Source organism: Girardinichthys multiradiatus, chromosome 23 (assembly GCF_021462225.1).
Source record: "Girardinichthys multiradiatus isolate DD_20200921_A chromosome 23, DD_fGirMul_XY1, whole genome shotgun sequence".
Taxonomy (NCBI): domain Eukaryota; kingdom Metazoa; phylum Chordata; class Actinopteri; order Cyprinodontiformes; family Goodeidae; genus Girardinichthys; species Girardinichthys multiradiatus.
The window spans coordinates 38,899,499-38,925,452 of NC_061815.1; the positions used below are offsets into that span (position 1 = coordinate 38,899,499).

The window sequence follows — 25,954 nt, forward strand, 5'->3', positions numbered from 1 at the left end:
TCACTGATATTGGTTATTTGTATGAAGTGCACCTTTGACTTAATTAATCAATCAGTCTACTGATCGATCAGTTGACCTCTCATTGGGCAGTAGATGGAGGTGAAGCTAGAGGAGGTGGAAGACGCGCTGCCTCCTGCTGCTGCTTCATCTGTGGGCTCAAGCTGCAGAAGGAACAATCTCAGGTGAACTCACTTGTTCTAGTTCTCTGGTTCTCAAATGTTTTATTTGTCTTTATTTGAGTTGCCATTTTCAAGGCATATCCTTGAGAAGATGAAGTACGGCACTGAGGAAAGCGTAGACACCCCATGATTGTTTTTGCTTGTTTTAGCACATCCACATGCTTAAGATCACCAAACACATTTTAACGTCAGACGAAGATAACCTGATAAAATTACAAATTCAGTGTTCTTATTATATTATGCATTATTATATATTATATATGGAAAATAAATTGCCCTCTTTTTCTGAATCATGAATTAACTGCCAGAAACCCAAGTTTCATCACTGCCTGGATCATAGAACTAAGAAATCAGTGAAAAAGAACCAGTCTGACAACATGCAGCAAGCTAAAATACCTTATAAAGCAACACATCATGCTCCAATCCAAAGAAACTTGATCGACGAGAAGAAAACTCATTAAAACTTATCAGGCTGGAAAGGGCTATAAAGAAGGCTTTGGGACTCCAGCGAACCAAATCAAAGACCTTCATCCAATGAATGGAGAAAACATGGAACAACTTTCCCAGAAGGGCCAGGCAACCAAAATTACTCTAAGAATGCATCGAAGATTCATCCAGAAGGTCCCGAAAAGAACCCAGAACAACATTTAAAGCACTGCAATCCTCAGTTAAGGTTCAGTGTTGAAACATTTAACTCAACAAAAAAGCACAAACAGAAGAAATCTGTAAGAGGGCAAAAATTTTCCCAGCACCATATATATTTTACACTATGGGATTCCTTTGTCAAAGAATCAGTGGCAACTATGTTTACTACAACAAAACTGGAATTAAAAATAGATTACTTAAAAAATGACAGTGTTTTTGGATAAAAGCAGAGGCAGGAATCAGGTAAAAATTGGAAACAGTAAAACAAGCACCTCAGTGGTGTTTTAAAAAGACTGTTTGGTGCTTTTTAAAAAATTTTTTATCTATACAGCGGCTTATTATTCATTAAGTTTTTCAGGACAGATTCTCACTCTGGGTGTTTTTTAATGAATAATTACTTTATCTATGAAAACTATAGTTTATCTATGATACTGACAAATACATGTCACAAGTAAACCTGTTGAAACAACTCGAATCACTCCCGCTGAGGTCAGCAGCCAGGAAAGATTGAGTGGATGATTATAAACTCCAGGATTTTTCTGATGCTCATGCAGGCTAAGTTGTGACGTCTCTGAGTATAATTTGCTATTATTCAATATGTCAAGAACATTACACTAAATGTTGATAATCAATATAGACACAGATGGAGGAAGCTTCTGTGGTAAAAAAGACAGATATTTGACATTTTTAGAGATCATCTGTGTCCCAGCAGAAAAAAAAAAATTCTTACGAAGCCAACTTAGGTCTTTTTTGGTTATTTACTGATGCCAAAAAGCTGCAGCTCATGATGTTTTCTTGTATATTTCTATAAAACATGCTGTCATCACTGACTTACTACTGAGACAACACCATTGGTTAGAATGAAGCGCAGTTAAAGCCACAAGTTCTTGGTAGCCTTAAAACCATTCACCCTGTATAAGCTTCAATGCCTCATTTTCCCTCAGTTGTACCAAACATGATGAAGGCATTGAAAGGCTGACTAATTTCCTGAACAATTTTCATATCATCAAAATTACTTTTTGTTAAATTATTATTACAAACGTTCACAATGCATGTTTTTAATAATTTCCAAGATTTTAATGTGAAATCTGCAAAAACAGAGGGAACAAAAAAAAAAGACAGATGGATTCATGGAGGGAAGGATTTATGGCTGGCTGGATGAATGAATAGATAAATAAATAATCAAATGGATGGATGGATGGACATGCAGATGGGTACTTGAACAGTAAGATGAGCAGTCAGATGGATGATAGATAAATAATCACATGAATAGATCGGTGGATAGCAAAATTATCAGATGGATGGATAGATGCAACTATTTCGTTTTTTGTAGTAATCCAGACCTTTAAACACTATTTCAGACTAAAGGAACTCTTCTAGCCTTTTGTGATGTATGTGCTATATACCTGCTGGGGTTGCAGTTTTCTGTCTCAGAGAGTCTTCCAGGTGTTCTCCCTCCTCCAGCTTGTCTTTCTCAGTGATGTATTCACCAGTTTCATACTTCTTACTGGAACATCGTCGGCGTCTCCTATGTGGGGGCGTGTCAGCCACTGCACCGGCCGCTTTACCCTTCCCCTCAAACATGCGCTCTGGCAATGTGTTCGATCGAGGCCTCCCTCGTGGACGGCGAGCTGGCTGGCTGGGCGTCGAAGTGGGTGATGGAGACACATCTTTGGGCGGCATAGGTGGAGGGGGAGGGGAAGGCGTTGCAAAGCCCCAGAGGTCAAGTCGAGCATCATCAGCCCGTCGCTGTCCTCTCCTCAGTCTTGGGAAGGAGGACTCTGTCGCATCTGCTTCTTTGTTGGATAAGGTGGAGTTACTGGAAGACACTAAGGTGTCTACACTACGAGGACTGCTTTTATCTGTGATAAATTAAGATCTGATTGTTACATTCACACCTGTTTTTGTGCATGAAAATATTAAAAAAAAGCATGATAGAAACAAGCAACATCTGATCTCTCCATACACAAACTACTCAAAGTGACTGCATGCTGCTCATATCTAATACAAAAATGGAAAGCATCATAAATTTGTGACAAATAGCGCAACTGTGTACCTGCTGGAAGCATTTCTAAAGGCAGTAAATGCCACATGATTGTGAGAAACAAAGCCCGTACCTGTTTTGCTGCGTGTTGCCTGTTCAGACTGACTGAAGCTGATCTTGTCCTTTGGATTCGTCTCTTGATTCTGTGGGGAAAGTTCTCCTGCTAACAGATTCTGCTCCAATGCAGGTGCAGATTGTTTCTTCTGCTGAAATTCACAGGGGACAGTGTTGTACAGGATGCTATTGATCACACACTTTCAAAGGAAAGAAGGCAAACTCAAAATACGATCCTAGAAGTCATCAATCATAGACTGGAGGTCTGACCACCCAACTATCTAGTAAAAATCTTAAATATATTTTCTCACCCTGGTAAGTTCTTCAAGACATCAAAAAAACGTACCTTTTTATTCACAGAAACTTTGACTGGTGTCTTTTGTTTGTCTTGGTTTTTCTTCCCTGCAGCCTTCTTTAATGGGTCTGCTGGTGGCTTCTCCTTTGCTGGTTTCTTAGGACTGCTCTTCTTTTGTTTGATAGTAGCTGCTTTTGCTTTGGTTGGTGACTCCTCTTTGGTACCGTTTGCTGATTTCTCCAGTGTGTCACTCCCACCTCTACACTGGCCTGTAAGAATGGATGCAACCATGTCCTCCGATTTTTCACTCGCAGCACCATTTGATGTCCCACTTTCTTTCCTTGATATCTCCCCTTCTAACACCTGGGCGAGTTTGCTCTCCATCTCGCTCCCATTTGTTGATGCATTGCTCCCAAAGAGAGGAGTCTGGCCAGTGGGCTTGGAGGAGCCTTGCTTTGCTTGCAGTCCCACATGCTCGCCTTTATAACTGTGAACCGCAGTATTACTTTCTGAATGTTCAGCAGCATTCAACATCTCGTGCCTTTTTGTAATTTGAGTGGATTCCCCTTGAGATGGCCATTTTTCCAAAGACCAGTAAGGTGGGTATTCAAAGGTTTTAGTATGCTTAGACTGGACGTCTTTGCTCTCATTGAGTGGATGCAGAGTATCAGATTTTCTCGATGCTTGAGTGTTTCCCTCATTTATGAGTGCTGTTGTTTCAAGACCTTGCTGCTTTACAATAGAAGCGAGATTGGACAGAGGGGACGTCAGTCTCTCCCACTTATCGTCAGGTTTGGATGGGCTGTGAAACTTGGGCCCCTCTGTGAAGGTGGTGCCTTTGGTCTTTGGAGATCCTTGAGGGGTTTTTCTCTGAAGAGGAGTGGGTTGCTGAGGAAGATGGGGAGACTGCTGCCAGGCTGGACTAACAACAGCAGCAGAGTATGGCACCTCTGTTTTGTTAAATCCACATTTCTTTTGACTATCAGCATTGGTAGAGCTTAACAGGGCAGTCGACAGAGCTCCTTTAGTGGGACAGTTCTTGGATAAGGCCGTGCTGGTGTTTTTAACATGCTTCCCACTGTGAGCTTGTTGGTTCCCCTTCACCAGACAGGATGGCTTCTTCCCTCCTGATGCCAGATGTTCTCCTTGGTCAATAATAGATATAAACTCTTGCTTTGCAAAGCTCTGAAATTCATCTGCAAAGGTCCCCTTTCCATCTTTGCCTCTTAGAGTAGAAGCCAGTATGGGGCTAGCCACACCTACATATGTACCAGGGATACTTTTGATGGAGTCCTGTGAAGATCCTTTTCCCCATGTTGGTTTGGGTTCAGCAATCTGGTGGTTCTGAGATCTATTCAACTGCTTTTGATGGGATCCGTTTCTGTGGGAGTGTGGTAAGACTGGATATTGTGTGTTTGAGCAGTAAGCTGTAGAATGAGTCTTCTTTGCATTCAGAAAATCTCTATGACTGGACTCGTTGTTATGAGGCTCAATTGTAGAAAATGGTGCATCAGTTATGCACTTCGGACGTTTTGATTTAGCGGACAAATCGAGAGGTACATCTCTTTGTTCATTGGAGCAAGCTGTGTGATTCTCTGCAGCAGAGGGAGGCGTTTTGTTAAGAGCACCCACAGCTGTCTTGTCTATGCTGTTGGCTTTTTCCAAATGGTTCAGGAGCCTGCTTTGGGAGGTGATGTTTGACAGTGCAGAGCCACAACAAATGGCAGCTGTTGGAGACAAGGTGTAGTGGCTGGGGGCTGCTGAAGTCAATGATGGATGCTGCAATGGTAATGGAATAGTTGGTGAGGTTACCACAGAAGCTAGAGATTTATGTTCTCGTAGAGATTTTGTAGTCTTGCTTGATGAGTGGTTGGATTTCAGCTTTAGGTTTGATCCAGCTGCTTTTTTGTCTGGAGTTCGACCCACGGACAATGAGTAGGGATAAGTCCGCATGAGAGATGTCACTCCGACACCTGAGCCCTGAGGCTGAATTTCCTTCTGAAACTGACTGCCCGTCGTATCTCTCAAAGCTGCGATTTGACCTGACACTGGTGGAAGAGTAATTTTACAAAGCTGAGGGGATAAATTAGATGAGGGAAGAAAGGCAACGGGCTGGGCTGGTTTGAACATGGCAGAGGACTGAAACCCTGGAGCAAGACTTTGCGGAGACTGCGTTTGTGGATGTGATTTCTTACTAGAGGTCACATTGCTGTGACATGGGTTGAGAGAGTCCTCCCGACTGGCTTTTACACTGCTTGACCACTGAGTAGTGGGGAAGACCGCAGACCCATCTGCCCTGACTTTAGGGGTTTCTGTCCGTTTGTCAGGTATCTTCTCTGAACTGGTGAGGACCGAGTTGGACATTGGTGCATTATTAGGCTGTTGAGGCAGAGAATTTTCAGGACTATGGTTGCAGTTGCTAGTATCCAGGCAGGCTTTTAAGGCCTTACAGTCTTTTGTTGGAGTGGTTTTGTTTTGCTGACTGAGGTTGACATCTCCTCTAAACTCAGGGGGAAGCGTCTGGGGAGGATTTCCCACCATGCTAGTGGATGCTTTAGTCAGAGCACTGATCTCTCTGCTCACCGGGCCTCCATCCCCTACATTCATTAGTGTAGATTCCACCTGAGTAATGACAGAGGTTAATGAGTCCAGGGTTAAGAGGACAAATTTCTTCTAACCAAGTGATCTAAATTAAACTGAAAGAAAACAAGTACCTGCATAGGTGTTTCTTTAGCAAAACATGCCTCAGGTGGAAGCTCAGCCAGTCAATATGATCTTTAAAACGAAGCAATATGCTGCAAAACACACAAGACAGAACAAATTATAAACTTAACATTGTGTTGTTCTATTTTCAATTAAATCAAAGAAAGCAAGTAAAAGAATAGCAAACAAGTTGATCCCAAGTGTAAAGCACTCAAAACTGACTGAGGAAACATTCAGATCTCTGCAGCCCTTAAAATACCTCTAGGGCTTCCTTTTAGCCTTGGCACTAATGTTCACCTGACTGGACTTGGACAGAGCCAAATACAGGTGAGAAAGTTCTCCGGGCCGATCGATTGCGGCTTTGCTCAGATCAGTGGTCTGGGAAACTTTTATGTACCAAAACAAAAAAAAATAATGATCCCAGTCTGGGATAATTTTATACATGAAAAAAGAAATATGAGACATTTTTGCATATACCATAATACAAACATTATTTGTATTTCCATTTACTATTTATTTATTGATTTATTTGTTATCATTTTACACAAATTACTATCATGTGACAATCTCATACAGTAACGTCAACAGCGCCACAGTGTACTACACTGACGGCTGGAGGCTGGGCTTCAAGCCATAGCTCCAGCCATCAGTGGGTCAGTGGAACCACAACAGGGTCCCTGTGGAGTACAGCGAGACCGAGTGTAGTGGAGCCGTGACGCCTAAAAAGAGCCAGTGGAAAGGGGGCAAGTCTACTATTTTTAGGATTGGTGGAGTGTGAATGAAGTCAGAGGAAACACAAAGATGTAAGACGTTGTTAAAAAGGGAAAATGCAGTTTCTACGGCTTGTAGAGATTTGTCTCCAATTCATTCGGGCTGCAAGAAAGCAGTACCTCCAGAAGTAACAACAACGTTGTTTTGTCCCTTTGAGATTTCAACCTCTGTCTGTCATGGAGCACGCTGAATTTTGAAATGCTGGCAGGGTTTTAGGAAATGTCCGAGATAAGGTAAAGGTCTAGAGTGTCTACAGGGAATACAGATGGAGACTCCTGTTTACATTTTGAAAAGCAATGTGCATTAAATGCTAAAATCTGATGCTAAATCCTGTTTAAAATGTCAACTTTGAAATCATTTTGTCTTTGCTTTAAACTATTCTTTTATCTTCCTATATTGTAGCTCTTATAGAGAAATTGGAATAGGCTAAAATCAGTATGCGCTGATGAAACCTTAACAAAAATGACTGAATCTCTCAGGACGAATGTTAATACCAGGTCCAAACAGGTGCCAATACCATATTAATTTGGTGGTAATAACCTAAACGGATCCCGTGGGACACCGAAAGACCACCTTCTGACCTGACAAAGCCCGCACATGAAGTTACCACCAAGATTTTTTCTCACTCTTGGTTTCAGGAACTAACAATCTGTAAAAGTAATGAGTGTCAAAACTGGGCACAGCTGCTCACTAATTAAAGGTGTGGGAAAATTCTGAAGCTGTGATTTTGTTTTTCGGTGCAAAAACTTTGTACTGGACTGAATTATCTAAAGCTCCCTTAGACACTCAATATAATTTAGTTGAAAACATTAACCGTGGCCTACCAGGAGGACCATTAGGTGAGCCACCTCAATAATACGTACCTGTATTGATTTGTTAGAGACATTATTCCATGCTGAGGTTACTGAATCATTACAAAAAATGTTGCATCAATTATATCACAAGGCTATTTGTCTGTCGCACCTAAGGACTCGGTTTTAACACAGCCAAGTTAAGAGAAGAGAAACAGTTTAATGGGGTCAAAACCTAGGAGTTTGTGTCTTTAATCAAGACTGATCTCCGTAAAATTGCTACTTTTAAAGGCTAATTTTCTTATCTCACATTGCATCTGGTAGAAGGCTGAGCTGAGTGTTTGCAGTACATGCGACTGGGTGAATCTGAAACATGATAATGTCTGAATAATGATATAGTTCAGGTGACCTAATGTGTTTGTGGTTTAGGACTAAGATCAGTAGATGAGCTGATGTCATGTTTGTTGAACAGTTGACTGCATGACTGAAGCTCTGTGTTTACCTACAGATAGTGAAAACAGGAATCTGATCACAAGTGGTCACTAAGTCAGGACGACTGTGGGGACAGATTTGAATGGGTTGAAGTGGTTGAATCACACCGCCTAATAAACGAAACCAAAGAGTTTATTGGGTGAGGTTTCCTTTTATCTTCATCTAGCAATTTAAAAAGGCAACAACTCATTTTAAGAAAATATGTAAAGTAAAGGCCAATGCATTTGCTGCAACATAAGGAGATTATGAGCCTCGTGACATAAAAAGCTGTGATAAAGTCCTTTTCCACTATGGATTTCTTGTGTTTTTGCTGTTATCTTATTTTATATCAAAGTAAAAAAATATGCAGTTTTAAAATAATGATTTAATGTATAAAGCTGTCCAAACCAACCTGGCCCAGTGTGAAAATGTAACTCAGCCAAACTGGAAGGTTTTTAAGCATGAATGGCCTCGGCATCTTAAATGGATTCAAGTCCAGACTTTGACTAGGCCATTCCAAAACCATCATTTTGTTTTTTGAGCCATTCAGAAGTGGACTGACTGGTGCTGCTCCTGAGAAGGTACGATCAGATCCTGAAGCAGTAAAGCAGCCCCAGACCATTAAACTACCACCAGGATTTACTGTTGATAAAATGCTCCTTTTCTGAAATACTGTTTTTGGCAAATGAACCATGATCCACTTCTTCTAAAACGGTCCACTTTTGTAAACTGGTTAATCAGAGTTAATTCATGACTAAACAAGTGGGAACTACTTTGTAACAAGTGGATGAATAGTTTGGATGGCTTTTTTCCTCTTTAATAAATGAAATCATCATTTGAAATAGTTTTTTGTGTTTACTCAGGTTATCTTTGTCTGTCATTAAAATTAGTTTGATGAAATGAAACAAAGTAAAACCAGAGGAAGTCTCTAATGACTCTAAAACTGTACTTCAGAAATGTATTTAAAGATTCACTGCCGGCACATAAACACACACACACACATCTGTTACATTCATTTGGTTTACACAACAACCTGGACTACAGGGTCATTTCTAACCTGTTATTACTCTGGGAAAGCATCAATCTTTCCCAGAGTAATACACTAATGATGTCCTACATCACCTAACATAATTAAGAGCTTCTTAAAATCCAAAGTAACGTCTGCACCCAAACGTCACTGAGATGTGATTTTGAGAAACTTCTAAATTTAAAATAAGATCTGCACATGAAATCATTGTTGGGACACAGGCACAATATATTCTGTAGGCAGCATGCAAATAGTTGCATTCCAAAATAAATCAACCATAACTACTGACCAATGGTGATACCAAAAATAAAATAACCAAAAGGCGAACGCTTTGCTTTCAAAACAAAAAGTAAACCCCAATCCACTGCACAAAACGTTTATGCATCACAGGGATGTGGACTGCCTTTGAAAGGTAATCATCTCCTTTGAACCTTTATTAAACTTCCTCGGGTCACAACTGCAAACTTTAGAAGACTGTATATGATAAAACACCAAGCAGTGAGTGTATTGTGAAGTGGAGAGAAAAATATACAAGATTTTCAAAATGTTTACAAAGAAAAATCTGAAAAGTGCTGCATGTATATGTATTTTATAGAAAACATATTTCACTGCCTTATTTATATACCAGCTTGCACATCTTTTTGACTTGGTTCTTAAGCAAAACAGCTCAAGCTCAGTCAGATTGGACAGAGTCTGTGAGCATCCACTTTAAAGTCTTGCTGCAGACTCCCAGTTAGACAGCTAAGATTGTTCCATCTTAGCTGTGGATTTCTGCAGCTCCACCACGGGCGTCCTCCACCGCTGTTCTTGCCAAGCCCGGTGGATTGAGTGGTGCTCCGTTAGATGCCAAAGCTTGGGAAATCTGCTTTAAACTTTTCACAACTTTATCCCCTTATTAAACTACACACAAGTGGATTCTAGTTACTAATTAAGTAATTTGGGATATCAAAGAGACCACATAGATATCCATGCCACACTTTTCAGATTTAATTTTTTAACCATGTATCATTTTCCTCTCACTTCATAAATATGGACTACTTTGTGTTGGTCTTTAAAATAAAATCACAAAAATACTTAAAAATTTGAAGACGTTTTAAGGATATGAATAATATCGGAAGGTATTGTTAATCTCACGTTCCTAAAGGTCCAGCCTTCAAGACATTTTCAGGTCAACAAAGGCTTTAAATGATTATCACTGCATTATGTCCTCACTAAGTAACCTTTAGGTTTCAGAAGTGATATAAGAACATCCTGCTTGTCAAAGCATAAGTACATGTAAGCACACAGAGCAGAGTATAAAACATTTCACAGAGAAACATTCTCTGTTTAACAGTTGTGAAAATTGTCATCTATGGACATAATTCAAACAGCCAAATCAATATCAAACCTGACCATAACCTACAATCTAATTATGCATGATGCTTAAGGCTGTGCAATATTACGAATGCAATATTATTGTTGAATACTGCGATATCAGTTGTGAGTAACCCAGATGTTTCTCACTGCTCTCTATCCTTTCCATCATCACAAAGTCGCTACCACTGTCCCTGAGCTTTAAGATCTTGGTCACCAAGATCTACATCAGGTGTGGGCACAGATGGGTTATATGCTATCAGAAATCCTAAATAGTACCAAATATTGCATCGAAGCAGATTTTGGGATGAGGACTGCCATTCAATATATGGAGTTTCTCTAATTTATAGTATTAACACATCTTTATTGCACTCTAGCCATGCATTATACTGTTGTATCAAAATAATCTCAAATCAATTAACACTACAACAAATATGAGCATTCAGTTCTTAGTTAAAGGACTGAATATATTTTCAAAACCCACAGTTTTTACAAAAGCACTGAATAATTTCTCACTGATACTTGCTTTTATCTGTCACTTCAAACAGAAGCTAGTTTTAAGGTGGCCCCTGACCCCAGGATCTGTCCTCTGTATGACCATCCATTAATCCATATATGAGGCAACCGTTAGCAACTGCTAAGGAAATCTTTAACTACAGCTTTTTGCTTTAAAAAAAAGTCCAGCAAAGACTGGATGACTTAAATAAGAAAAGGTCTGATTGCTAGCTGAAAAACTGAGAATTTAAATTTGGCTTTTAAGGAGTCAGTCATGGAGTTAGATTCTAATCACTCTTATTGTAACTGAGCATTTAAACTTACATTATTTTTTTAGGAAAACACAGATAAATAATACCTATACAAGTAATTGCAAATACAATATCACTCAGTTAACCATAAAGCATTGCCATCTTAAGTCCAGCATCCAGAATACTCCCATGTGCGCAGGAGAAGCATCCTGAATGAAGGTAGAGGTGAGCGCAGACCAGCGCATCTGCAAGTAAATAGGGCGACTACAAACCCCATTAAAATATATGGTTAAAGCACTGAATGCAATGGAAATGTTTCACCTTTGAGTCACTGGAGACATGGCGAAGATGATGCACACACTGACTGACAGACACGCCAAATCTCTGCATGTAATCTGCCTGCACTGATGAGAGGGGGGAAGCAGCGATGCAGATGCCGCTCCGTGGAAAGGAGGGTCCTGCATATATTACCGTACAACAGTTGCTTACAGCTAGTTTGTCTTTGTGCTCCGATCGCGGTCTGCTCCGCAACATCTGAATCCATTCGCTCGGATGTAGGCCAGCGAATGCATGCGGAGGTCCGCGCACCCGCCGTGGGCAGCAGACGAAAACAAAAAGTGGAGGCTGGGAATACCTCAGAGAGAGAGGGAGAGGGTCGAGAAAAAACAGCCACATTATTCAGCTGTAGCCCCTCACTTCCATCCGGTCAGCCCCCTGTCCTGTTCAGCGGCGTCCAATGTCACAGCTGAAAAAAGTGGACAAAAACACCACGTGCTGAGGCTCTCGGTATAAATATCAGCACGGAAAAACTCTGGAGAGCTCCGCGTTGCTCCCATTCTCCAACATAATGGGAGGAATGGGGACTCAGGTGATCGGTCCATCTGCAGGCAAACATGGACACTAACCGGGCAGGCTTGTCTCTAACCTCCGTTTTCTGACATGGACAGCAAAGCGATGGGAGATATCTGCCGAAAGATCCCACAATGTGTCACATCTGCGCCTGGTAAGGTCAGCCAGCATCCACAAAAGTCAAACGGAGACCGAAACGATAAGCGAACTAAACAACAACAAAGTAACACATGACAAACAAATGATCCTCTTCTCTGGCTAAAAGCACACAAACTGGACTAACTGGTAGATAGGTGAGAAAAAGTAGTCCACTAAAGAGGGACAAGAGAGGGGGAGGGGGGTGCGGGTTGACAACTTATTATGAGGAACTGTGCTCCTGAACTGTCTCCAGCCCGGGTCCAGCTCCCTGCGCAGCCGTCGCTCTGCATGTTGAGGCAGGCTGGTATTTATCCCCGGCCGCCCCAATGTGAAGTGCTCCAGCCTCTCTTATCGGCCCTTTAGTGGACAGACTGAGCCACTCCGGCGTTGAAAGGCATTCACCAAGCCTCTCCTTTCTGGGCCCCCTTTTTTTTTTTACTCTCTACCTCAAAAACTGAATCAATCCCGTGCTAATCAGCGGGCGAGGAAAGAGATGTCTAATGACACAAACAGTTACGAACCCGCTCGTCCAGATGGCAAGTGAACGACGTGCAGGCACGACTGTGGTAGATACGGCCGTGTCCAGCCTTTCGCCTCTGCCGTCCGCGGCTGCTCACTGATCTCGACGGTTTTCGGCTCTAAAAGTCCGGGGGGCGGGAGGAAGGGAGGAGAAGAAGGGGAGGGAAGAGAGGGGGGTCGTCAAGACAGTCCGTTCCGTATCTCCAGCCTCCAGTCTGGTGGGAGAGAGGGGCAGGAGGGTGCGCGGTGACAGCCTGGGAGATGTAGTGCTCGGCTCTCCACGCCCAGCGTTGGACGCTGGAGAGACTGGGAGGGCTGAGAACTCCAGGTACCGGCATGCACCGCGAGCTCCAGCCGCTCAGGGGAATGGGGGATCGCGACCAAAGAGTGTAACGGTGCGCTAAACTGAAAAGGGTTATCGGCGCAACGAAGTAATGAAGTGGTGTTTTTTTTTAATAAACAAAGCGGAGTCTGATTATCACTGAACGTCTCTGTGAGTCAGTGTAAGACAGGTCAATTACCAGTCAGCTGCTGAAACGGGCTTTAATAAAACAAGAAAAGGCAGAGCGGCAGTGGTTTGGGTCTGTTGCTTGAGAACTAACATGAGGAAGCAGGACTCCGGCTGCTGGAGGCCCTCCAGCAGCCTCCAGCAGCCGCCTGGCCGACTGGCTTGGTGGGGATGGGGGGATTTTAAACAGATTTTTCCAAAGGATTTTAAAGCATGTTATCTTCAAAGAAGCTTTGGTCTTTTGTGTTGATGCCATGGATCTAACTTCACCAGTCTAATGAGCTTTAGTTTCAAATACACGGCTGACCCACACAGCACAGCTGGATGAAAAGCCCTGGAAGTACATTTGATAGAAAAAATCTCCTAAACAAATTTTAAATAATGTTTTCCCCTTTGGATGTCAAATCTGTAAAGGGACATAATGAGCCTGTAGAGCCAGAATGAACCTATTCTTCTCATCCATTTCCTATTTAAATTGTTTTTTCCTATTAAACATATACAGCACACAGCTGATTAGAAGTATTAACTGTATTGTACAGCAGTTAGACTTTAAACTTTAGTGAACTGGGTTTGGCTTTATATGCACAGATTTAGAGCAATACAAGACACCCAAAATAAGGTGAGATATTATTTTAAATAAGGCAAATCAGCACATATTTAAGTTTAAGTAGACTGATCTGGACTGAAAAAATTGCTTCTGACCTTTAACTCCTCCAAGTGTGAAAACCCATCTTATTGGCTTCATTTTTAAAAAGTTGATTTTAAATTGACTTAACTACTTGATTTCCTGCTCTTTTCCCAGTTAATTTCTTATGTAGTTTACGTTATCCCAAAAAATACCCTGGAAAGGCTCTGAAGATAATCTAAGGAACTTTGCACTGCTCAGACTACTTCCATCATGCAATATGACAAAAAAATTGAAAACAGCTAAACTGATTTTGGGTTTCTGAATTGTTTTGACCGTCCCATTAGAATAAATTAAGACATTATGTTAACCTTGCCTCTTCAAACCTATACAAAGTGTTTCTGATTTAAATCAGTCTATATTCTTATCATTTTATATAATTTATAGATACCAGAGATGAACCTTCTGTCCAATACTATTTCCTGTGCATAGGGATGAGTACCGAATTCGGTACTTTTATAGGTACCGACCGAACTCCGACAGAACTAACGAGTACCGATTCATGTAAAATCAAACGGTACCGTGTTTCGGTACCTAAGCCCATCATTGTGACACCGAGGGAGTGGAAGAGTGGACGATTTTCAATGCCGGACATGAACACAACATTGCACACACAAGAACATAATGACGTCAGTGGCCGCAACAAAGAATGGCTGATAGAAAGCGCTTGAAAGTATGGCTCCACTTTTCAAAATGCGGTGCAGATTACCCTCGCTGCAACATTTGTGACCCAAAGTGCAAGGCCAGCAGAGGGAATACTTCTAATCTGAGGAAAAACCTGGTTAAGCACAACATTGTTTTCAAGGCTGAAGAGTGCACAGTTTTCATCAGCCTCAGATCTCTTATTAAGAAAAAACACTGCGTAGTTAGTTAAGGGTTTCCATGTTGAAGAAATGTTTGAAACAACTGCAATGTTACAATACAAACAGCTGGATGTTGTTTTGATATATTCATTCTAGTTTATATATAAATAAATAAATCTGTTAAAATTGAAAATTTTATTAATAAACAAATTTAACATTTATTACCTCATAAACACACATAAAAGTACCGAAAACTGGTACCTTGAGTACTGGTATCTATTCCGTAGATACCAGTACCAGGTATTGGTAACATATTGGTTCATATGTGAAAGGTACCCATCCCTACTTGTGCATGTCTAAATCTCCATTGTTCTCAAATTTTAAGTTAGTCCTACAACAAAAATATTCCAAACCAACTCAATATAAAAATTTAAACAGAGACCTTGTGAATCAGAGAAGCTATAGCATTATCTATGGTAAACACAGCTGCTAACAACTCTTTATAATGTCGATAAGGACAGTAATAAAACAGACCTGAGACTAGACATGGGCTGATTGTCAATATCAAGGTATACAAAGATATATTTTTTATTATAGTTTCAACACAGCTTAAATTTGAATTAAAATAATTACTTAAGTCTTTTTAATGAGAGCCCCAAGAAAGAACCAGTTTTCTCTGGATGTTTGGAGCAAATAGGAACTAAGCACCGCCCCTCCCCCACCGGTTGCTACACTACTGATCAGCTGGCTGAAAGAAGGCTAAACTTTTCCTTTGCTGTTTGGAAATATTTCTGGTCACAAAAAATACAGTCAATAAATATTAAAGATGTAATAATTAGAGCTATGATATTATATGTCAGATTATTTTAGTATGGGAAGGGAAAATTGTTGATTTTGTCTTTGAAATGAAAGCAATTGCATAACGTTATATTATTCTGTTAAATGTTTTGTATATACATTGGAGCCATGGTATTTCTTCTCAAGTTACCATTCTGTGATAATCTCATACTGGTCCGAGTGTATTTGAGACCATGTGAATTATAAAATCTATTACACACCCTGGTAATCACACCTGAAAACAAATATTTAATAATGACGAGAAAGACAGCAGCACTCTTTCTGTTGTGCATCTACGGCTCTGTCATTGCAGAGCACTATGTCAAAATCACATTTCCTGTTAGTATCAGGTTGGTTAAGGTTTTGGATTCAGGAAGCTGATTTTAGGGTGTTTTACAGCAAAGCTCCAGTTTGTACATTATTAGATTTTTGGACTTTAATCCTAGTTTTTGTTCTCATATTTCTGTGTTCACATCAAGAAAAGTGAGTCAATGGAAGAGATCCTCCCCCCTAAAGATAAACAGCCACAGGTTATTTAGCTCTCTACTCCATAATCACATTTTGGCACAGTAGTTAAGCGGTGCAGGGTACTCTGCTGTAATTAGGCCATTTGGTCTTACCTGAATCCCGAAAGCAGAGCAGGCCTGCTGGTTTACACGGGGATCCTCTCCTTTAGGCCAACAAATATCTGACTTTTCTGAACTCCAGCCTGGTGCCTGGGGAGGGAATAACCGTGCAAACAGCCAGGCTAAAATCGGCGAGTGGTTGGAGGAATTAGTGTGGCTGCTGCCGTGCATGAAGCAGTACGGCTGTACAGGACAACGACCCTATCCACAAACTATTTCGCTGCTCCGCCGTGCTGTGGTGGAGCGGATCGCTGTGTGTGAGACTCCAACATGCCCTTCGCCATTCGCCCAGCAATGGCTGCGTGTAATCGGACAAATCGTTGACAGACGGCTAGATGAGAAATCGGGAAACAAATCAGGGGGCGATCACTGAAAAGGGAAACGCAGTAGAGAGCCGTAACAGTCACACAAAGTGGGCAGCTGACACATCGCATTGAGAACGAGCCTGGAGGGGGGGGGGACAACCCGGAGACCCGAACCTCCGCGCTGGAGCTTCGGATGAGCTCTCCCGGCAGTGACCGGCTGGTTTCTTCCACGGACTCCACACCGCATATATGGAGCTGGGAGTTTTATTTAAAAACTTGTTACCCACGCCATTATTATAAATCAGTGATGTGGTATTCCGTACATGCACGACGGCAGCTGCGATAGCACGGATGAATGCACTTTGTTTATGTTCAAAGGCCTGTTTTTATTTTTTTCTCAAAGAATATCGTCTTCAAAGCGGGCTCACATGCTCATCTAAGTGTTAGTCATATCGGAGATTATCGACCCTATTTAGGCCGCCATGCTTTACGGCGAGGAGGATGTCCCGTCTAAGTTGGTGCTTCACCTGGTCAGTAATGTCGAGGCTGCGGGGAAGTCAGGGTACACAAACCCACAACAATACCCTTCCATCTTGGTATAAATGATGAATTATTCCACAGCAAGCTACAGGAAGGACAGCAGCCGATCACAGAAACAGTCCAGAGTGATGTTATCCTCCAGGTTAAAGGATGGCCCTGTGTGCTATGTTACGTTAAATGTATCTCCAAAATGTTCAGATCGTGTCTATGAGGAGCTAAACTGCGTCCGGATCTGGATTTTTACCCCACACCGGCACGCATGGACGACAGTTCCACGGATGTCATCCCTGGAACTTGGCTGTCCATATGCATGAGACACGATCCCGCATTTAATGCCGTGGGATAACAGCGAAACATCACGGCAACTACTGTGGCTCCTTCGAGACTTAAACCGGGGGAAAACGCAAATATCCAGGTCAAAGTTTGGCAGAGTTTTACTCGCCCTCGGCAGCGTTGTGCAATGCCCCCTTTAATGCCCCCTGCTCGCCCGTAACGCCTTTGTTATTGGTAATCGCATGGTATTGCACCGTCTTACCTTGTGCTCCGAGCCGTCGACAGCCTCAAAGCCCGCACACAGCGCAACAAGCGGCCGCCGCCGTCGCTCGGGCTTCGGTGAGGGGCCACGGGTGGGATTTTTGGAGCAGAATGAATACAGTAGGCAATTTTGGCTTGTCCTCGCGATCTTCCCTTATTGCCAGTTTTCGGTCTGCAGCAGCTGGAGATGAAAATCGCGCACCCTGGGTCCTAGCGCCGGGATAAGCCCTACAGGTGAATAACAAGCAGACATGCTTCTAATGGGGTCCAGCCTTTCATTTTTGTGGCTTGAACAGTTATCTCACAGATTCTCTGACTGAGATCCAATGCAAAACACCCTAAATAAGAAAAGATGATATTCTGAATAAGTAAATATTTTATTTAAACCATACAACCCGAATTTAACCATAATAATGATGAAGACTGGAAACACAGCTGCTGCCAGTTTAACTTGCAAACAGGTCTGAACACAGCATCTTCACTTCTTATTGGCTTCAGTTAAAACAAATAGTTTATTTTAGGGGAAATGTTGGAATTACTTACAGTGCCTTACAGTCATTGAGCCTTTCCACAATTGGTCTCAAGACAATATTTCATGCAGTTTAAATTCTCAACCAGATACAGATAAAGGGTGAAGACCATCAAAGCACACAACTGATTAATAATATCAAAAATATGTTTAGTTGCTACCTCGTGCCCTTGCACTGTTCAGTCTAATGCTGTTATTCAATATCACAGATAATATTAAAAAGCTGAATGGATGTATGCTTTCTGATAGGTTTTGACCTCGACAATAAGATAAATAAAAGACAATCTGTCAACATTGATTTTTTCTATCTATACAAAGTGTTTCTGATTAAAATCAATCTATATTCTTATCATCATATACCTTGTATCCAAAGATGAGCCTTCTGATTGTACATTGTTTGTGGAAAGGTTTTTTTTCTCAACTGTCCTTAAACTGTAAGCTAGTCCCAAACTAAAATATCCCAAATAAACCAATAATTAAACAGAATAAACAGATGGCATTACATTTCTGTGGTAAACACCACTGTAAACAGGATGAGAAAAGACAGTGTCATTCTCTCTATAGTTCATCTTCAGCCCTGACATTCAGCCACTGTCAAGCAGTGTATCAAAATCTTATTTCCTGTTACTATCAGGTATGTATCAGGAAGCTGGTTTTTTACTATAAAGTATTCGCTCATATGCCTTCACACACATATGAATTTAAATAACATCCCATTCTTAATCCATAGGGTTTAATATGTAGGGTTGAAGCTGTTTTGACTGAGAAGTCAAAACAGCTACTATCTTTCTCGGAAGGCTTTTTACAAGGTTTAGGAGTGTGTTTACACAAATGTTTGACTATTCCTCCAGAGGTCCAGGCGACATTGGACGAGAAGGCCTAGCTTGCAGTCCCTGCTCCAATTCGAGCAAAATGTATTCTGTCAGGGGGGCTCAGTGATTGCACTGTTGCCTTGCAGCAACCGTGTTCGATTTCTGAAACCTTCTGCATGGAGTTTGTATGTTCTCCCTGTGCATGCGAGGGTTTTCTCTGGGTACCCCGGCTTCCTCTCACATTCCAAAAACATGACTGTTAGGTTTCTTGGTCTGTCTTAATTGCCCTTAGGGATGAGTGTGTGCATGGTTGTCTGTCATGTGTGTCTCTGTATTACCCCATGACAGGGTGACAGAGAAACAATACAGACACGATTTGACTGGCGACCTGTCCAGGGTGTACCCTGCCTCCATCCCAATAACTGCTGGTAATAGGCACCAGGCCCCCTGGCAACAATGCAATGATAAGTGGGTATAGAGAGAGGATGGATGGATGGTATCCTATCAGATTTAGGTAATTCCTCCACACCAAACTCACTCATTACTGCCTTTATGGAGCTTGCTTTGTGCACTGGTGCATAGTCATGTTGGAATAGAAAAGGATCATCTCCAAACTGTTCTTACAAAAATGGCAGCATAAAATTGTCCAAAATGTCTTGGTGTGATGCAGAATTATGGATTTATTTTACTGGAACTCAGGGGCTAAAACCAATTCCTGAAAAAAAGAGCCACATCATATACCCCTCTGCACCAAACCTTACACGTGGTACACTGTAGCCAGACAGGTACCTCTCTCCTGGCAAATGCTAACCAGACAAGCATGATTCATCACTCCAGAAAACACACTGCACTGGTCTACAATTTAGTGGTGGTGTGCTTTACATCATTGTACCCTAAGCTGTGCATTGCACTTGGCAATGTAAGGCTTGGATGCAGCTGCTCAGCATTGGAACCCTATTCCATGAAGTTCTCAATGCAATGTTGTTGAGCTTATCTGAAGGCCCCATGAAGTTCAGAGGTCTTTAGCCACAGACTGCAGCAATGTGGCAACCTCTTTGCTCTATGTGCCTCGGCAACCACTGATCTCACTCTATGATTTTACGACAAGCATGCTTGTCTCTGAGATACTGATGGGTGAAACAAGCCTTGATTCCAAAAGATGACTTCAGGGTGTTAGTTTTTAAATATAATCAAAATAAAAAAGCACTTTCCTTGTTTGAGCTATTTAGTTTTAGTAACTTAGAAAATAATATTTCAGAATTTTGTCTATAATTATCAGGTCCTAAAAATGCTAGATTTTGTGTGTTTTGAGGCTTTTTACGATTGCATAGGAACATAAGGCTCTTTGCATCTCTGTGTCACTCAGGCTGAGCCAACCCAAAGTTGGAAGAGGCCCTAAGCAAAATTCAATTTGCTGCCCACCTCTAGCTAAACCCTCCATAAAAAACAGCACCATTGGTCTCTAGCTTTGTTTTTGGCATTCTACATTCAACAGCAACTATTGAAAAGCTATCTTGGTTACAATGAGCAGAAAATGCTTTTCCCAGCTCAAACATAACCTGTAGAAGTGATTAAATTAGCTTTAAATTATGTCTCTGCTAACATAGCTCGACCATAAAGGTTGCCCTTTTTACGGAGCAGGGAAAAAGTATTTGTTCCCTTAAAGATTTATTTTTGTGGTACCTAAATTGTTTAGATCATCAAATAAATTTTAATGTCAAAGATAGACTGAGGAGGGGGAAGAGGAGGGTGGAGCTGGCTGCGATGGTGGGGGAGGATACCGGTCAGACCTGGCTGACCCAAACGGATCTTGAGGGTCTGCTGGGAACGCCTGGCGGAGTCTCCCGTGAGTCGGAGCTTTAACCCACCTCCGGGAGAGGGACTCCGGAAGCAGCTGATGGGTACCGGCATTCCAAGTGGTATGCGGCTCGGATGGTTGCTAAGGTAAAAACTCGGGTGTGGGAGGAGTTCAGAGAGGCCATGGAAAATGACTTTTGTCATTTGAGGTGATTCTCGTCCACCATCCGGCGTCTCAGGGGGGGAAGAGGTACACTACCAACACTGTTTACAGTGGGGAGGGAGTGCTGCTGACCTCAACTCGGGACGTTGTGGGTCGGTGGGCGGAGTACTTTGAAGACCTCCTCAATCCCACCGGCACGTCTTCCACTGAGGAAGCAGAGCCTGAGGACCTTGGGGCAGGCTCTCCAATCTCTGGTGCTGAGGTCACTGAGGTGATTAATAGTTGAACCTCGGATTCAGGAAGAGCAGTGTGGTATTCGTCCTGGCCGTGGAACACTGGACTAGCTCTACACCCTCAGCAGAGTCCTGGAGGGTGCATGGGAGTTCGCCCAACCAGTTTACATGTGCTTTGTGGACTTGGAGAAGGTGTTCGACCGTGTCCCTCTGGGAATTCTGTGGGGGGTACTCCGGGAGTATGGGGTAACAGGCTCTTTGATACGGACTGTTAGGTCCCTGTACGACCGGTGTCAGAGCTTGGTCCGCATTGCCGGCAGTAAGTCGGACTCGTTTCCAGTGTGGGTTGGACTCCGCCAAGGTTGCCCTTTGTCACCGATTCTGTTCATAACTTTTTTGGACAGAATTTCTAGGCACAGCCAAGGTGTTGAGGGGATCCGCTTTGGTGGCCATAGGACTGCGTCTCTGCTTTTTGCGGATGATGTGGTCCTATTGGCTTCATCATCTCGTGATCTACAGCTCTCTCTGGAGCAGGAATGAGAATCAGTGCCTCCAAGTCCGAGGCCATGGTCTTGAGCCGGAAAATGGTAGAGTGCCTTCTCCGGGTTGGGGGGAGGTCCTGCATCAAGTGGAGGAGTTCAAGAATCTTGGGGTCTTGTTCACCAATGAGGGAAAAATGGAGCGAGACATCGATAGACGTATTGGTGCTGCGTCAGCAATGGTGCGGGCGCTGTACCGGTCTGTCGTGGTGAAGAGAGAGCTGAGTTAAAAACCGAAGCTCCCGATTTATGGGTCGATCTATGGTCATGAGCTTTGGGTCATGACTGAAAGAACGAGATCACGGATACAAGCAGCCGAAATGAGTTTCCTCTGCAGCGTGTCTGGGCTCTCCCTTAGAGATAGGGTGAGAAGCTCAGTCATCTGGGAGGGACTCAGAATAGAGCCACTATGTTTCTCAGCTGGCCTGGGAACGCCTTGGGATTCCCCCAGACGAGCTAGCCCAAGTGGCTGGGGAGAGGGAAGTCTGGGTCTTTGGATAAGCGGAAGACAATGGATGGATGGATGGAAGTGAGAAAAGCTGGATGGCTTTGGATAGCTTTCCCCTTTAATGAAAAATCCTAATTTCCCTCTACCTGGGTTATCTTTGTCTTATATTAAAAACCTGTGTTCGATCCTAATTTATTGTTGCTTTTATTTGTTTCTATGCCTGGTTTATGAAATGTGCTTTTCTGAAAAACCTGACTTGTCCAATTAATCCTTACACACTGCAGATTCAGACTGAATGATAACACCTTCCAGGTTCTTGCTGATATGAATGTTTTATGTCAAAGTTTCTTTTTTGGTACATTGTTAGTTTGCTGAGGTCAAACTTAAATATATCTAATATTTGCCACAAAAACGCGGACCTGCCAGGGCCAAACAAAACCCATCAAACCGACACACTTACTGACTACTCACGTTTGTGAACATTTTGTTTCTATTCATTGCATTTTTATAGCGGTGGTTTTCTGCTGTCTGAAATCAGTTAATCAACTGTACACTTGTATCGATAAGCATGGGACAGCAAAAAGCTTCCTGGTTGAAATAGTTGATTTATGATAAATCCTGTATTTTCCATGATTTTGCCATGTATTTCTACATTTTGTCTATTGTCAATAATACACAAGCAGAGAGGTGTCAGTGTGAGTTTCCTGTTAAGGACACTGTGGACATGAGCAAGACAGTCTCTGTATTTCCAGTGTGAATTAAATATTGATGTTAAGGGTTCAGTTTTCAAACAGCTGCAGAATTTTGGGAATTCTGGTCAGTCTGCAGCATGCCGAGGCATCTAGTGGCAAACCGAATAAATATGATATGATTCCCTGATATCTCTTAGCTTGTCTCACTGGGCTCTGAACAAACTGATCTGAGATAAAAACAAATATAGCATAGACGACTCAAACTGCTTTAGTTTCATAGGTCTATAATAGGTCTTAATTGAAACTGAAGTAAATCTAGTTCTCTGCAGATGACATAGAAGACAGAAACAAACGAGATGGTCGAGGAGCACAAAATAGATGTTTCTACCATGACATCACTGTCAATGTAAACTGACAGGCAAAAACACTCCACATATCATTATGGGCTTTAGTGATATGTTGATATAAAGATACCTCTAACATCTAGATTCAACTGTCACATTTAATCTTTACAGGTGTTAAACTTTTTCTGCATTTTGTCACGTTAAAATCATGAACTTCAATGTGTTTTATCAGGATTTTATTTAATTTGCCGACACAATCTAATGCCTAATTGTTAAACAGAAGGAAAATTACACAAGGAACATTTTACAAATAGAAGTCTGACAAGTGTGCCACTGATTTTTATTCAGACTCTGTGCTCTGATACCCTTAAGTAAAATCCAGTAAAACCAAGAGCATTCAAAAGTGATCTGCTTAGTAAATATAGCCCATCTGTGTATAGTGTTCTGTGAAGGCCTCAGTGGTTTGGTAGAGAACAAATGTGGAAAAAAACATTGTTAAGACCAAGAAACATTTGATATCCCACGCTTTGAATATATCACAGAGGGGTTCAGTCAATCACATGAAAATGGAAAGAGTAATGGTGCGTTCACACCAAACGCGATTTCTGCGAATTTTTCGCGTCATTTGTGTGTTTTTGCCCGCTTCACATTCCGCATGAACTCCGCGTTGGCATTTGACAACAAGCAGCAACGCTTCGCCGCGTCATCAAATAGGAGGAGCTTCCATCTGCTGCTTGCTGGTTTCAACTGAACATGCTTGACATGGATTTCACGGATAATTACGGTGTTTTACATGAGGAGAGCCGAAAAACGCAGCCGACATCAATGTCCCTGGGTTCACCAGATTCTTCAGGGACGGGAACAGTTCGGAGATTACCACCACCTACTCCAGGAGGTGTGTCTGGATGACGGTCGATTTCAGCGGTACTTCCGTCTATCCAGGACCCAGTTCGACTATCTTCTGCCCCTCATTGGGAGACGAATCGGCCTCCGGGACACCAACTACCGGCGACCGCAGTGAAGCCAGCCCGAAGCCGGACACCGGACACTCAAGCCCCGCGGAGCCAGCGGCATCCAGCCCACGGCCGATCCGAGTCAGGCACCCAGATTTCGGCTAGCTGTTCTTTGTTGCTCCCTCTTCTGACGCGCGGTGGTTCACTAGGGACCGTCAATAAGTTTCCGTACCAAACAATCGTGGAAAATCTGAGTGCCTGAATCGGATCAACAGTGACCTAGATGCCGCAAACTCCGCGGAGCTTGAACATCCAACTTCAAACTAACTTCACCGCGGTCTACCGGCGCTGTATCCCCACTGCTGAACGCCTGTCCATCTGTCTTTGGTGAGTAAATAAATCTCAGCTCAGTAAAAAAACAGCCGATTTTTAATGTCCACATCTCCTAAATATAAGATATTTGTGCCTAAACATAACCAGGCCAGGTCCTTTCTGTACTTGTCTCGGTAAAAGTAATTAGTTGAATCATACAATTCTGGCTTGCCGCACACCGCCACTATGATCTGGTCCTCCATCATTGACAACTGCTTCTTCTCCGCTTTGGTCCTTCACCTACGTCACAGCCACATCCAGTCGCTGATTGGTTGACGCGACTTTAGGAAAAAGTTCAGATTTTTCAACTCGTCCATCGCGCCGCTCCGCTCCCGCTTCGCTTGCCGCGCTGCACCCTCCGCGTCCTTCGCATCGCGCCGCTCAGCTCCTGAACGCACCTCTACATAGGGATAACATGTAAATTGGCCGCTCCTTTCGCAGAAATCGCGTTTGGTGTGAACGCACCTTAAGACGCAACTGTAACTCTACCAAGGCATCACTGTCCGTCTAAACTGACAGGCAAAGAAAGCATTCATCAGAGAAGCAACAAAGAGTCAGCAAAGGTGGGAGAATCTGTTGACAAGATAACTATTAGTTGGACACTAAACAAATTTAGCCTTTATGGAAGAAAGGAAAGAAAAAAGCTATTGTTGAAAGAAAGCCATAAGACCTTTCACTTGCAGTTGCTGCAAACCATTTAGGGGACAGAGCAAATATGTGGTCAGTGATCCTGTCAAAATGAAACTTTTGGACCTTAATGCAAAATGTTATGTGTGGAGGAAAACTAATTCTGAACATCATCCTGAAAATGTCATGGTGTCAGCAGCATCATTATGTGGTGATGCTTTTCTTCTGCAGGGTCAGGGAGACTGCTCAGAGGTAATGGGAGGACCAATGGACCTAAAGACATACCTGTTAGAGGCTGCAACAGACTTGAGACTGGGACCGAGATTCACATTCCAGGAGGACAAATGACCCTAAACATCAACCCAGAGCTACAATAGAAGATAAGAGCTTATGTTTGAATGGCCCAGACAAAGTCCAGGTCTAAATCCAAGAGACTCTGACGCAAGACTTGAAAATTGCTGATCACATGGTTACTCCATCAAACCTGACTGAGCTTGAGATATTTTGCAAAAATGAAATAGGCAGAAATGTCTGTCTCTAGATGTGCAAAGCTGGTAAAGACATACCTCAAAAGACGTGCAGCTGTTAGCGGAAAAAAGTTGGGTCAAAAAAGTGTTGACTTAGAAGGACTGAATACTAATGTACACCACGCTTTAGTTTTAGAAATGTTTTGTAAAACACAATAATGCATGTGTTGGTCTATGACATAAAATCCCAATAAAATATACTCAATTTTGCTGAAGTTATGTGTAAAATATGAAATGTTTCAATCCCCCAGCCGTCCTTCACAGCACCTGGCCGCTCCAACTTGCCTGCCCGCTCTCCGACGCACCTGTAGACACATCGGGTCGGACACCCCCGACCAAACCCCTCCTTCAAGACTCACCACCCATATCGCTTCCTCATCTCAAAGCTGTTTTCCACGCTCCTGCACCAGCACCATTCCCGCTTCCAGTTTTCCCCAGTAACTTCACCCCTGTACAAAATAAATATTTTACAAACTTTGAATGGTCTCTGATTGT

General features: G+C 42.5%; 1 protein-coding gene across 8 annotated transcripts in view; it reads right to left on the reverse strand.

Moving 5' to 3' along the window:
* bcorl1 (BCL6 corepressor-like 1) overlaps positions 1–25,954 on the reverse strand; it is a 42,425-nt gene that overhangs the window by 8,690 nt on the left and 7,781 nt on the right. For 3 of the 8 annotated variants that reach the window (XR_007036221.1, XR_007036220.1, XM_047352786.1), the window contains exons 2-5: positions 5,932–6,012; positions 3,269–5,839; positions 2,942–3,074; positions 2,231–2,686 (exon numbers count right to left, since the gene is read on the reverse strand). Coding sequence is in view for 6 of the 8 variants with exons in the window: in XM_047352786.1 (XP_047208742.1) it covers positions 2,231–2,686; positions 2,942–3,074; positions 3,269–5,839; positions 5,932–5,937 (3,166 nt within the window). In the remaining 2 variants the exon portion in view is untranslated. Of the gene's footprint in view, positions 1–2,230; positions 2,687–2,941; positions 3,075–3,268; positions 5,840–5,931; positions 6,013–12,587; positions 12,720–17,424; positions 17,570–25,954 lie in introns of those variants that run through there. The other 5 variants (XM_047352787.1, XM_047352788.1, XM_047352791.1 and 2 more) reach the window with 5 other exon arrangements.